This window comes from Pipra filicauda, unplaced genomic scaffold, assembly GCF_003945595.2.
Source record: "Pipra filicauda isolate LSUMZ 115617 unplaced genomic scaffold, ASM394559v2 scaffold138_size1969278_pilon, whole genome shotgun sequence".
Taxonomy (NCBI): Eukaryota; Metazoa; Chordata; class Aves; order Passeriformes; family Pipridae; genus Pipra; species Pipra filicauda.
In genome coordinates this window covers 1953745-1967352 of record NW_024103862.1, presented here as the reverse complement: position 1 = coordinate 1967352, position 13608 = coordinate 1953745, and the positions used below count along the sequence as shown (strand labels likewise).

The window sequence follows — 13608 nt, the reverse complement described above, 5'->3', positions numbered from 1 at the left end:
CCTGCACCTTTTCATTATTGTCCTAAACATTGGGCTGCAAGAGACCTTATCTTCCAGGTGAGAAGCTGTAGGTGGTTGTTAAACTGGTGTATTAAGTGTGTATGTGTATGTGTGTGTGGACGTGTGTGTGTCACTGGTATCCTTTGTAACTGAATGAAAGAAATATTAACTAAATCTAAATATTTACTGTATTGGGCCCAGACAGTAGTGCTATGGAAGAAATAACTGTTAATGCCTGGGATCCACTTGTTCGGCTTGTTTTCAAGAGTTACTGATTTTAGTTTTTTAAAGGGTTTGAGTGAACAGTGGATACTATTTGTTCACTTCATGGTGCTTTGTGTGTACAGAAGTGCTGACAATGTCAGCAAGAGACAAGGTGTGGTTTGATGAAACAAGCCAACACTTGAAATAACTGTTATAAATTTATCACAGTAGGAGCATTCCAATGCTTCTAGTTCTTACTTAGTCTAAATGTTCCATTAAATCATAACTTCATCAAAGTTTTCAATGCATACAGTTCCCAGATTCCTTCTACTGGAGTAAGCAATCAATATAAACATTTGGACTATTGTGGACCAAGTTCTTCCCCTTTCTTTCCACTCTTCGACATGCTTCTCTGCCAATGTTTTCATACCCTGTCCTCAGCTTTTGTCTACCTCTATTTCTGCCCTTTAATCCAACCTGCCTCTGCCTCACATAAAGATAACGTGTTCCTTACTCCTCTGTTACCTGATCTTTTACAGGCTTACATGCATATTTTATTTTTTTTAAAGAGAAGGAGATATTAGCTCAAATAGGAAGACATAAATGAATTTCTACAGAGAGGGCAACACAGTATTCTAGCATCTACCCAAAAAGTTTTTGTAAAAGGCAGTTGTCCCTCTATAGCTACCTAATCTCATACTCTGTCTTTGTTCATCACATTTCCATTTATTTCTGAAAAACCTTTTGCACCCTTTGGTTTGCTCTCTATATTTTTAACAGGTAATCTGTTCATGTTTGTGTCTAGAAAATTCTAGAATGACTTCTATTAAGTACTTCTCTGATGACTGCATTGCTTAATTCTTGCTGTTATGTATTATGAAACATGTATTTCCTAGATATGTTGATGACAAACACTCAGTTTAGTATAACTGGTATATATGGTGTTCTAACATGGCTACAAGAGTACCTGGGAAAACATAATTAAATTGCAGTTCAGGATATGTATTTAAATATATTTTAGAAGTAATCCAATTTTTGTGTTTGTTAATTTGCAAACTTTTTGATTGCTAAGGTTCTGACTGGAAAATATATATGTGTGTATGTGTTTATTTAGGCTTTGCTCACTGCAGTAACATCTCAACACATAGAAATACACGAAGGAACAGTGCTACAGGCTGTACGAACATGTTACAATATCTACCTAGCAAGCAAAAATCTTATAAATCAAACCACAGCCAAGGCCACTCTAACACAAATGCTGAATGTCATTTTTGCACGTATGGAAAATCAAGCAGTGAGTATCTCAGTATCTTTATTTAGAAATTAGCTCTTGAAAGCAAACCAGCTTGAGAGGTTTGTTTTGTCATTATTATTAAAATTTCCGACTTTTCTAGCTTAGGTACTTTGGAGAAAAAAATAATCTGGTATCTTGTATTTTTCTTCTTGCATTTTGCATTCTGAAATAATTGTCAAATGTGTTTTTTGGGGGTGGTGTATAGGTTTTAAACTTCTCATAGTGGTCCTCTATATTTAATGGATGTATTCAATTGCAGACCTACCCAAACAAACAGAAAAGTCTCTTCAGTCATGTAATCATATACTTTTTTTAACATTTACTTATGTCACTGAAAATGCTATGGTGAATTGTCAGCAAGGACCTCAGCATATGCCCTGTGCCTTCTACTGCTGATAGTAAAGATGTAGAAGACAAAATAAGCGTCCTGAGTTCTATTTTAAAAGAAATAAAAAAACACCCAAAATCCACATAAGCAAAAATGCAGATGTCCAGATTTGAGAATAGGTTGAATTCCTAGCTACTTCTAGAAGTAATTCTGCTGTAATATTGCAAACTCTTAAGTTTGTAGTACTTTCGTACTTTCCCTCCAGAAGCAACTGTGTATTGATACATGGTGCCATCACAGTTGAAGCAATATGAGAGATCATATTTATGATAAGTGTCAAGAGCCACACAGCACCTGAAAGCTTTGGGAAATCAGTACAGTTACTGTCCTTCTAAGCCACTTAATTAGAAGATTATTATTATTATTATTATTATTATTATTATTATTATTCTACATTGGAAATCTTGATTTTTGCCAGACTAAAGTCTAGTCTTGATAAGCAGTCCTACTTGTTTTGCACACTCAGTGCAGTTATTTCAGCATATCTAATTGATGCTAGAAGGAGCTGTAGTTTGAGTTGTATCTTCTTGGGACTCTGTGGCACCCCAAAAGATGCAGCATAGAAAGCTTTAAGTGGAAAAGAGTAAAAGGCTGAGATCACAGTAGCCAAAATAACAGTATAAAAGGTTACAAAGGTTTTGGTAAATGCTAGACTCTGCAGGGATAGGAAGCCAGTTCTTAGAGCATCATCTCAAAGGACATCCTGCTCTGGTTTGGCTTTAATGCATGTTGTCTTAGTGCATTAGACAAGTGACAGAAATTCTTCCCTTTCTCAAGGATTTCAGATCAAGGGACCACAAAAAAAATCTGCATGTTTTTCCATGCAGTCCTTGTTCACTGTCACATATGCTCTCTGAAATTCCTTATAGGGCAGGCAGACAACTTTTGGTCTTATAGTATGTGTAGTGTAGTCATCCCTCTTCCACAGTGGAGGTATAGTTAAGTGCAATGTGCATAGTTGGGAAGCAACCCCCCTTGCAATGGATTATCCTGTGATATAAAAATTATTTATAATTAAAGATACATTATCTTAAACTGTTACATCTTTTCGGAAGGTACTGAGTAAGCAGAGACAATAGAGATGTCATGTTTATAAAACAATGTATACAGCTTATTGTTATATTTTGATAGAGAAGTTTTTGTGTGTTTGCAATGCTTTTTTTAGCTTCAGGAAGCCAAACAGATGGAAAAGGAAAGACACAGACAGCAACACCATTTACAGCAGTCTCCATTAAGCCATCATGAGCCTGAATCACCTCAGCTGAGACATATTCCAGCACAGACTGATCAGCTGTCCAAAGAACATGAGAGGGAACTTGACCACAGCACAAATGATATGGACAAAAACCTTCAAGAAGATATTGAGGCAGAAAATGGATCTGACATTTCTAGTGCTGAAAATGAACAGACAGAAGCTGACCAAGCCACAGCAGCAGAAAGTAATCAGTGTGTATTTTTGTTTCTTGGAGGGAGGGAAATGTCTGTAAAGAGAAAGGCTTAAGGATGATCTTTTTTTCCTTCTCCGAAATCTGAAGTCAGGCGTTGCCCTTGTTACTACTGTTAAACTTCATCATGAGTATTCTTTAGTCCTGCACTCTGTTGTAGTCACTGTAGCAAAGACTCCTTTTTGTATCTTTGTAATATTGTGAAATTTTTTGAGAATAACGCCTTAGAACCATCTACTTTTCAGTGTTTAATGTACATGAAGATACAAAATTGATGTCTTTTGTTGGCATAGGCCTGTAGCTTAATTACCATTTACAGGTTGAACGCAGAATTCTTACATTCTGCAAATATCTGTTTTTGAAGTGACCAAACATGCTTTTTTTAATGTATACTCTCCTATTAATAGATTTGTAATTGCATTTTTAAATACTAAATGCAAGCAAAATACTTTCTTAATTTCTGAGTTTATCATTAATGTTTTTTTGTGTTTGTTGTTTTTTATAAAGATCTTTCTAAAGCTGATGGAGGAGCATATGATGGTGAAAGCAATGAGTGTGAAGAGAAGGCACAAGAAATTGTAGAAAGTATTGTGCAGGAAATGGTGAACATAGTAGTTGGAGGTATTATATTAATGTCTGTCTAGTCAATAACAGTCTGAATCTTGACCTTTAAGAATTACTTTAACACTTTAAAATATTTAACTGAAATATATAATTATTTAAAAATTACTTACATGCAGAAAAAGACAAGTTCAGTTGTCTGACCTTAGCTGTGCATTATTTAACAGTAAAATGGATAAGATTTCATACATTGATTTACACTTTCTATTTTGGACACCAATGGTCTTTTAAAATGCAAAAAAAGTTGGGTTGTTTTCTTTTCTGTTCTACGTAAATGCTCTTCAGAAATGGGTCCCCCTCTGTAGTAGCAGTGTTATCACTACATTCTTTAATTTGTTGGAAATTGATTATCAAACTAGTGAGTGATTTCCTGTCCCAGTACTTCTTGGAAACCTGGTAGAGGGTGACCCCAGCAATGTAAAGTTATAGGTAAATTTTTTTATTGTAGTTTTTATTAGTGGGAATAAAAGTATTTGCAGTTTTTATAGTTCTGTAATGCAAATTCTGCTTTAAGCTTCTCCTTGTGATAATTTTCTTATGATTGTTTTAGTATTTAAATTTTAGTTTTAACAGCTCTTTTTAATATTGAATCTCATGTAACATTTGTTAATAATTTTTCCATCTTTTCTGATAGATGTCGAAGGCACTGCTGAAAGTGCAGGTGGTGATGGCACAATGGTAACATTAGAGGATGGCAGTGACAGTGAAAACATTCAGGCAAATGGAATTCCAGGGACTCCAATTTCTGTTGCTTATACACCATCTTTACCTGATGACAGACTATCTGTCTCTTCCAATGATACTCAGGTACAGGCACTTATGAATTAGGAAATACTGAAAAAAGTAGTATGTTTTTAAATATTGCCCAATGCTTGTGCAGACTGTTTAATACCATAAAATAAGTTGCTGAGACGAATTTTAAGTATGAAGTCATGTTCTAAGCATTATTCTTCCTTAATGAAATTTAAATGAAATTTTTCTAAGTAAGTTCTGCATTTGATGTCGCTCTTATCCTACTATATTTTTAGCTGCCCCATGGACTACACTGTTCCAAGATTAGAGAACTCAGTTTCTTGTTTTGTGAACTGCTCCTGAGAAATAATAAAACTAGTATTCAAGATACATAGTGAAGAATATCACCAATTATAGACATACCTGTGTAATTTTAGTGTGCTCTTTTCAAATGATAAATAATTTCAAACCTATAGCATGACCTTACTGCAGTGATTTTAAATGAATAGTTTCATATGTGAGAGGATTTGATTTTCATTAATAAAATAGATGTGAATATACACTCCCTCTGTATCAGATATGGACATGTATACACTATCAACTGACCGAGTGTTTCTACTGTCAGAGTGTACTGAGCAATTAGGTTTGGGAAAAATAAATTTTAAGCTTAAAAAATTACAGTCACAAATGTCATATAAAGAGAAGATTAAATATGTTGCTTATATATGGAACAATAATACAAAATTTATTATACTATAGAAATTTTATCAAATGTGTCTGATGAGAGGATATATAACTACTCACACTCTATTAAAATGTCAAGTGTTTGGGTCCAGTTTTCTACTGAAAATACCTGAAGGCAGTTCACTGCAAATTACCCTACTTAAACATGACCTACCTAATTTTGTGACAGTCTTTAATTAATTCTGACTTTTTACTGAAATGGCAGTTTTTATTAGTAAGTGTGTTTGTTTTAACTGGACTGAAGAATATTTTGTTTTGTTTTAGTCTTGAGACCATAAACCTAAAGTGAATTGGTTATATTTGTATAATATATTAACTTCTTGTTGCTAGGAGGTGGGGATTTCCCTACACACCCTACTAATGCAAAATGGAATACTGAAATATGTTAACTTCTTTAGGAATCTGGAAATTCTTCAGGACCTACCCCTGGTGCTAAGTTTTCCCACATTTTACAAAAGGATGCCTTCCTTGTATTCAGGTCACTGTGTAAGCTCTCCATGAAGCCCCTGTCAGATGGACCACCGGATCCAAAGTAAGTAGAATTTAAGAGTTTTCATAATCATCTTTACTGTCTGAAAATAAAAATAAATTATTTAAGTATTTTTGCGAGTTCTCAATTACTGAGAAAGTAATGGTATGGTAAAAAGAACCTAGAAACTTTGAAAAGGTACTTTTATGTTTTAGTGCATCTTTTATATACTTGTTTAGAAGTTTATTAACAACACCTATGCTTCCTGTAAGTACATCATGTTCTTCCTAGTTGCTCTTTATAATGCTTTTCGGAAGGGTTTGTATAGAAGATCTTCGGGTATTTCTGGTCTTGGCTCACATTGCTCTGCTTTTACGTAATTTCTAGGTTCATAACCATTGCTGTTTGTGCCCCACAGTTTCTTTCATCTCTTACATACTGTGTGTCCAGTGCACATACCCAGCTCTACTTCCTATTAATATAAGCTCCTCACTTGGAGCAGGTGCCGCTTGTGATAAGTTCATGCTGTAGTGTTCCATTCTTTTGTTCAGGTTGGACACTTTCTTCAGCCTACTTAATCAAAACTCAAATGTTTTGAAAACAAGGTCTTTATTTGGCTGGTTTTGGAAGTCTTGTGCTCTGACTGAAGATACCATGTTTTCATCTTGGCTTAGAGAATTTTTTGTTGTGAAGCAAAAAAATAAATTCTCCATGGATGGGTGCCAGTATTAAGTTTGAGTCTTGGCAAAAAAGTTTGCTTTCTGATCTTGGATAGAATTTGTATGCATGGTTTTTTTGCACATTAGGAGCAATTGGTAATAATTTTCAAGAGGCTTACTTTTTTCTTACTGGAATCTTAAAACTGTAGTATTACTTCAGAGGGCAGTGAAAGGCCTGGAATTCTTCAAAATAAAATCAGCTTTACTTGTTCCAAGACCTTGTTCCACGGTCTAGCTTTTAAAGCAGGTAACTTTAAGACAGGTTAGTTTAATCAGTGATGTGTGTTGTGGATTTAATAAGCTGAAAAGATAGTAGAAAGAGTTTGAAGGTTTAGTCTGGAACCATTCTTAAGTTATCTAGCAATGCACTATGGAAAGTCAGGGTATTAGAGAATGAAGACTGAGGCATGAGGTTTTCCTGACTATTTTTGAGAATTGTCTTCCAGGAAATTCCATGAAAATCCTGTGGTTTTTAGTTCTCTGAGACTAAAGCTGCCCATTTATTAAAGGCTTTAATGGATTAACTCCCTCTGCAAGAGCAGAAATAGCTGTTGAGGCTCTTGGAGCTTGACATTCATATTAGAACTGATAAAGCTCTTCATATAAAACAAATCAGAGGAAGCAGCATTTCGGGCAACAAAAGTTCACTGCAAATACATTTGAAGATATCTCATATTTGGAGAAGTGCCTAGAATTTATCAGTGGCTCTGAGGCATTGATGGGTTTTTGAACTATTACAAACATGCTGTAACTGGAAGGGGAGGTGTAGGGTGTCTACAGCATTTTAAAGAGTCTTATCTGCCCCTTTAAAAATCATATTTCCAGTGAAATTTGTTATGAAGTCTGTAATGAAATATTTTCAAATTTTAGGTGGCTGGACATGGAGCTTTAGCTTAAAATCACAAGGGTGGGAGTTGAGATCAGCATTATGTTTCTTGGGAACCTCGTCAATGTCTTTGTTTCCTTTTTCCCTGGAATAAAATAAGATGGGAGTGAAATATCTTGAAGGTTTGCTTGTTATTTTTTTTCCTTAAACTTATTTTAAATTAAGTGGGCTTTACACATCATACAGGATTGATAAGCCCAGCATGTTAAGATTTCAGTTAGGAACTGACACTTGCTGCAAATAGGCAATATTTAATATTTTATTTATGACTGAAATTCACTGTCTACACACTTGATACCCTGTGATGCAAAATCAAGCCTTTTGCATCAAGAGAGATTGTTATGTCAGGTTTCATGCGGCTGTGCAGTGCCAGAGCCAAGCATTTTCTTGAAAAACTCCTACAGAGAGGAGTTTTGAGACATTGACTTTGACCTGCAGCCCATTAGGAAAAATGAGAGGGACAAATTCTTCACTCAGTTTGACTGGCTATGTTGTCTTCTCAAAAGTGTCTTCAGAAAAAAGTCTACAGTTGGAATTACAATTTATGAGTTTTAAATGTTTGCAGATTGATTTCCCCATCCCACTTGGTTTGACAGAAATAATTGAGTTTATTTGTAGCATACTTGTTATTAATTTGCATTTTTGCTTTTAGCTAGGCTGAAATTACTTTTTTTTTTTCAATTAAGCTTTTGTTTTTTGCAGCATACAGCAAATAACCAACTGCCGTTTGTGTCACATGTTGACTTGAAGTACTCCTTACTATGTCTGAGCTGTACTGGATGAAAAATTTCCTGTCATTGTTCCTCATGTTTCATAACTGTCCTCTGTCAGTGAGCAGTTGTTTAATGAAAGCTGTGGACTGTCCTGTTGGGAAAGTCGATTATGTCTTTACCTGCCCTTCAGAAGAGCTTTACTCTTTTTTTGAGATGATCAGAAGTGGGAAGAAGCATTGGGAGTCTGAGGAGAGAATGTTTTCCCCCAGAATGTTTTTTATTGCATTGTGTGTTCATAGATGCAGATTTCCTTTATGCTTTCTTTGTGTGTGTGTGTGGTTTGGGGATTTTTTGACTATTTTACTGTGTTTGGTTTGGTTTTGTTTTCAGGGCATAAATAGTAGCACTGTTCTGATATGAATTCTAACTTATTTCAATCTGTAAGAAGCATGATGTTACTGTGGGGCACTTGAAAATGCTGCAGTTGCCTGACTTTATGACTGCCATGCTTAAAATAGATGTGTTATGTATCTTACCTGTTCTAGGAGTGGGATGGGGCCAGTGACTAATAAATGTTGTATTCGAAAAAAGCTATTTCAGTGTTGGCAGGAATAGGTCAGGCAGTACAGGTGTTGTCTTTATAGTCCTTCAACTCTCTTTCCGTGCTGGTGGAAATTGAGGAGGAGGAGGAATTTCCACATCTTGATAGTCAGAATTTGGTAGGTGGGCTGCATATTTTAGATGGGATCTTCCAAAGGTCCATTAAGAGGAAAGAATGCTCTCTTCATCCTCTTATGCCTCCTGTTGCTGCTGTTCTGCAGTGCTGTGATGCAGAAGAGAGAGTGGCTCCATAGTAATTTTTCCTTTTCTGTAAGAAGTTATTCTTGCCCACCTTGGTTGAAGAATGACCACTTCAGTAAAAAAGATCAACATCTTTTAATGATCCTTTCTACAACAGGTTGTGTCAAATTTGAGTGAATTTCATTAACATACAACTGGCAAAATCATTGTATATATTGACTTTTCAAGAGAATGTTTTATTTTTTATGACTTAGGCTGAGCTGACATGCTCTGTTTTGTTCTAGATCTCATGAACTGCGATCAAAGATTCTTTCATTGCAGTTGCTTCTCTCCATTCTGCAAAACGCAGGACCAGTCTTCAGGACAAATGAGATGTTTATTAATGCTATAAAGCAGTACCTTTGTGTTGCACTGTCAAAAAATGGAGTCTCATCAGTTCCAGAAGTTTTTGAACTTTCACTTTCCATATTTCTTACCCTCCTCTCAAACTTTAAGACTCATCTAAAGATGCAGATCGAGGTACGTTACGTTAATTTCTAATTAAAGAGTGGGGGATGTTCAGTGAACATTTGTTTGTTTGATTGTAGCTCAGTCTCACTTAGATAAATTTGACTCACAGCTTTTGTGTAAGACTTGCCAGATCTTCCTTATTTTAAAGTTTTCTGTTGGCTGTGGCATGTTATTATCACGTGATGCTGAAACTCAGAATTGAGTAGGTTTGTGGCTAAGCTCAATCAATCAGTGTTCAATAATGTGATTAAGAAAGTTTAGCCCTGCACTGCATAATACAAATTAGGAAAATGAGTACACTTATGAAATTCTATGTAATATATGGTTTTACAAAGGAATTTAAAAGAAAAATTAATGACTTGAGAAGCATTGTGCATTCTCTTTGAGGTCACTTGAACAAATTTTTTTCTCTAGGGAAATCCCAGCTATTTGATTATTGTAGCCACTTTTCTTTGAATATCAGGACCTATATCAGTATATGTTCTGAATAAGATAATCTCATTTCCTCTAAAGATACATGCACAATTAAACTCCTTGGGCAGTACGTAGAGATAAGTATGTATTCTTAGCAATAAGTTATCTGAGTCCTTGCAGACAGTGTAAATTCTCTCACTGGACTAATACATTCTAAGTCATAGGGGAAAGCCAGATGTATGTACAGGGTTTGTTCTTGAGTACTGCTCTTTGTGCCATAGTGTAGCTGTGTACAGAACTAATCTGTCCTTTGGAACCACATGGATACCCTCTTGTGGTGTCCCGTGTGTTAAAGCTCTTAATTCTGTGGTGAATGAAGCAGTTGTGTGCACAGTGTGTCCCTACTGTGCATTTTAGCATTTTTATGTTTGTGGAGTCAGTGTGAACACTGAAGCTTACAGATTGCCCCATCTGTGTGGAGCTTAAGTGCGTGAAAAGATGCTGAGAAATGTTGATATAAGGACTGTTATAAGGACTTTGAATTCAGGGAATTCTTCATCTGTGCATGTCACTGTACAAGTTGATATGTTATGACGCTTTGGAGGAAGACCCTCATTTTGACAGTAGCAAGTCAGAAAAGGATTGTGTTCTGATCACTTACCAGGTTATTTTGATACGTTTTAGGTGAAGCAACAATAGGTTTTCCAGTATTTTATAGCAGTGATTGAATGTGCCTTGAAAATATGATGTGTTTTGAAGGGTTTCAAGACAAACTGTGTGCTCAACAAGACTGTAGTGCAAGTGTGGTGTTTGGCACATCAGACAGACTGGGCTGAGCTGCTCCTCAGTCACACAGCCTGCTTCCCAGAAAGTGCTGGACTTGCTATGTGCTCACAGAGCTTACAATCAGCATGTAGGTGGTGAATGCGTTGCAATCCAACTTCCCTGACAGAAACTGGATGCGTTTCCATCGCTGCCATCCTTTCACAAATTCCAAGCAGAAAATGAAGACATATCTGAGGAAAATGGGATATAGGATACCCTACACTATTGTAGCAGGTTCTAGAGTATGTCAAATTAGGACCATCACCCGTATCAGGGCTGTATTTCTTCCTTGTGAGTATGAAAGCAAAAAGCTTGATGCCGCCGAAGTGTCCCATCTATTGCAAAACGTGGGGGATAGAAACTTTTTCTTTTTCGTGGTTGTGAGCTAAGAATTCCTCTTTCAGCTCCTGAGCCTAAAGGTTATTCAAAAGATGTGGGTAGACAAGTAGATAACTTCACATTCAGTTTGTGTCTTGGAGCTGTAAGGAGAGCCATATGCTCTGATTTATAATATGCAAAATCTATATATTTTGGGATTGAGGCTGCATTCTTCATCTGTGTAAGAATTTTCTGGCATATTTTAAAAGAAAAGCTTCAGATTCTGTTGGAAGTATCCCGCCCTTAGCCTTTTGACTTACAGTAGCTCTGACAGCTAAAATAGTTTGAGTTGTACCTTAGCTGTATTGTAACTGTATTTCTGAATGGGTCAATGAATATATTTGCAGCAAAGTCCTAGATATCAGAGAAGTTGGGGTGACATTTAGCTGTATTTGCCATTACCACCTGTTCATAATTGTTAATATAAGCTGCCTTTAAACTCATACTCTCAGTTGACCAAGTAAATAAATAATTGGCTCTTTTCTGGTTTACTCTTCCAATATACTAGGAACAGAGTCTCAACTCTGTGATGTGAATTGCAATAAGTAACATAGTGATAGCATTTTTAAATATCTAAAATGTAAATAATCAGTACAGTTTTGAGAAGCTGTTCATTCCAAGATATGCGTCTCCAAAGGTGACACCAAAAGCAAGAAGTTCAACTCTGTCTTGGAAGCAGAGATCTGAAGTGCCTTCATAATATGCAGACCTTTCAGTTAATTTCTCTTCTAGTTTAGATTTGGGTTTGGGTTTTATCCGTGAAACTTTTTTTCTCTGCTCCTTCAGTGACTTCTTTTTTTTAAGTTTTCTACCAGAAAAAAAAATTTTCCTGATTTCAGAGAGTATATAACATTACTGTCTTTCAGTAAAGAAAATCAGAAAACAGCAAATATGTAACTAAGAATTGCTCTTAGCATGACATTTGTTAAACTTTTGTCTTTATAATGTCTGATTACATAAAATTGTGGCTAAAATCAGTCTAGTATTCTCTTAAATGTGTTTAGACACTTGAAAGTCTATGATCTCATGTTGAACTCCTTAGGTTTCATAGGGTACTTTCCTTACTAAGACTAGTATCTGAGATTGCGCTGTGTGCCTGTCTCTCTAAAGAGAATGTAACTGTTGGTAGCACATTTTGCTTGAGGAAATTATTTACCAGCAAAGTTGCCTAAAAGTCAGCATTGCTGTTTTTCCCCAAACACGTGACAAAAAGTGCAGTTATGCTTACCTCTACGTGGCTAATAGCATAAAAATCTCTTTATAAAATCTGTGCTGAAAGGAATAGCCAATATTATAAGCAAGAGTAGTTACATATTTGGATATTTGCATGATGCTATTGGAGAAGAGAAGCGAGCTTGAGACTATCAGCAACGTTCTAGAAAAAACATGTTGGTGGATTTGGTAGGCCACAACTGGCTGTGAGGAGCTGAACTCTTAGAAGTGCCGAACAGCGATGTAATGCTGTGTAGGATGGTGATGTAATGCCGTGTAGCAGTTCTCACTTTGAGCTCAAATGCTGTTACGGCAGTTACTGCTGCTCAGGAGAGAAGTGAGAAGAGGCCTGTCCTGCTAAGCATACTTGGCTGAATTAGTAAGCCCATAGTGTTGATAGATCTGGTGAGGAACTGAGAGGGGATAAAATAGTCTCTGTTCCAAACAACAGCACCTGTACTGAAGTGATTTCAGGGAAAACTAATGACTCTTTTAGGGAAGAGTAGCTTTCTTATTAATGGACTTGCTGCTGTATTTTTATGCTGTGCCAGTACCCTTCTTCCAATAATCTAATACTGAAGTGTGATTCTTTTGTGTCAGGATTTTACATTTCTGATGGAGGTCCTACACTTAAGTGACTGTTTGTTATGTTTTTCACTGTCTTGTAGAGAAAATCTTTTTGTGATGAGGTAATACCTCTCCTTTCAAAATCCCAAATGAACTCTTAGCAGCTTAGACTTCTCGTTAGGCTAAATTGTCCTTCAGGGTCTGACATCTTTCCCAGTTCTTCTGGTTTTGAGTGTTCAAAATATAAAGCAAATTTTTCATCTGACCAAAACTCCAGAGGTACATAACTAACAGTTCAAATTCCTAATTTGAATGTATCAAGCATAAGTTGTATTTCTTCCTTTCCTCCTTTTTTTTTTTCCTCTTTATTTCCTGTACCTCTAAGGTGCTGCTTTCAGAATTATGTCAGAATTTTGGCATCAAAGTTAGTGACTGTGTTTGTAATAGATTTTTTTTTTTGTCTCCCTCTTCCTGGAATATTTGTTAGGTTTTCTTCAAAGAAATTTTCCTGTATATCTTGGAAACTTCTACTAGCTCATTTGATCATAAGTGGATGGTTATACAAACACTGACAAGGATATGTGCAGGTATTAAGGATCATTTGATTCTAGTTTTTACATTTTTATCTTGAAGAACAAAACTGTACTTGCCTTTCATTGAGTTACCTAGTTTTTGTTCCAAGTTTG

The 13608-nt window shown here is 35.9% G+C and overlaps 1 protein-coding gene across 1 annotated transcript in view; it reads left to right on the top strand.

The window, feature by feature from the left end:
* The first annotated feature begins 1302 nt into the window (after nucleotides 1–1302).
* Nucleotides 1303–13608, top strand: part of ARFGEF1 (ADP ribosylation factor guanine nucleotide exchange factor 1) — a 49914-nt gene continuing 37608 nt past the window's right edge. Inside the window, exons 1-7 of the mRNA XM_039378441.1 lie at nucleotides 1303–1498; nucleotides 3052–3325; nucleotides 3839–3952; nucleotides 4587–4759; nucleotides 5827–5960; nucleotides 9301–9535; nucleotides 13410–13509. Coding sequence (XP_039234375.1) covers nucleotides 1460–1498; nucleotides 3052–3325; nucleotides 3839–3952; nucleotides 4587–4759; nucleotides 5827–5960; nucleotides 9301–9535; nucleotides 13410–13509 — 1069 coding nt within the window. The 5' untranslated portion in view covers nucleotides 1303–1459. The remainder of the gene's footprint in view (nucleotides 1499–3051; nucleotides 3326–3838; nucleotides 3953–4586; nucleotides 4760–5826; nucleotides 5961–9300; nucleotides 9536–13409; nucleotides 13510–13608) is intronic.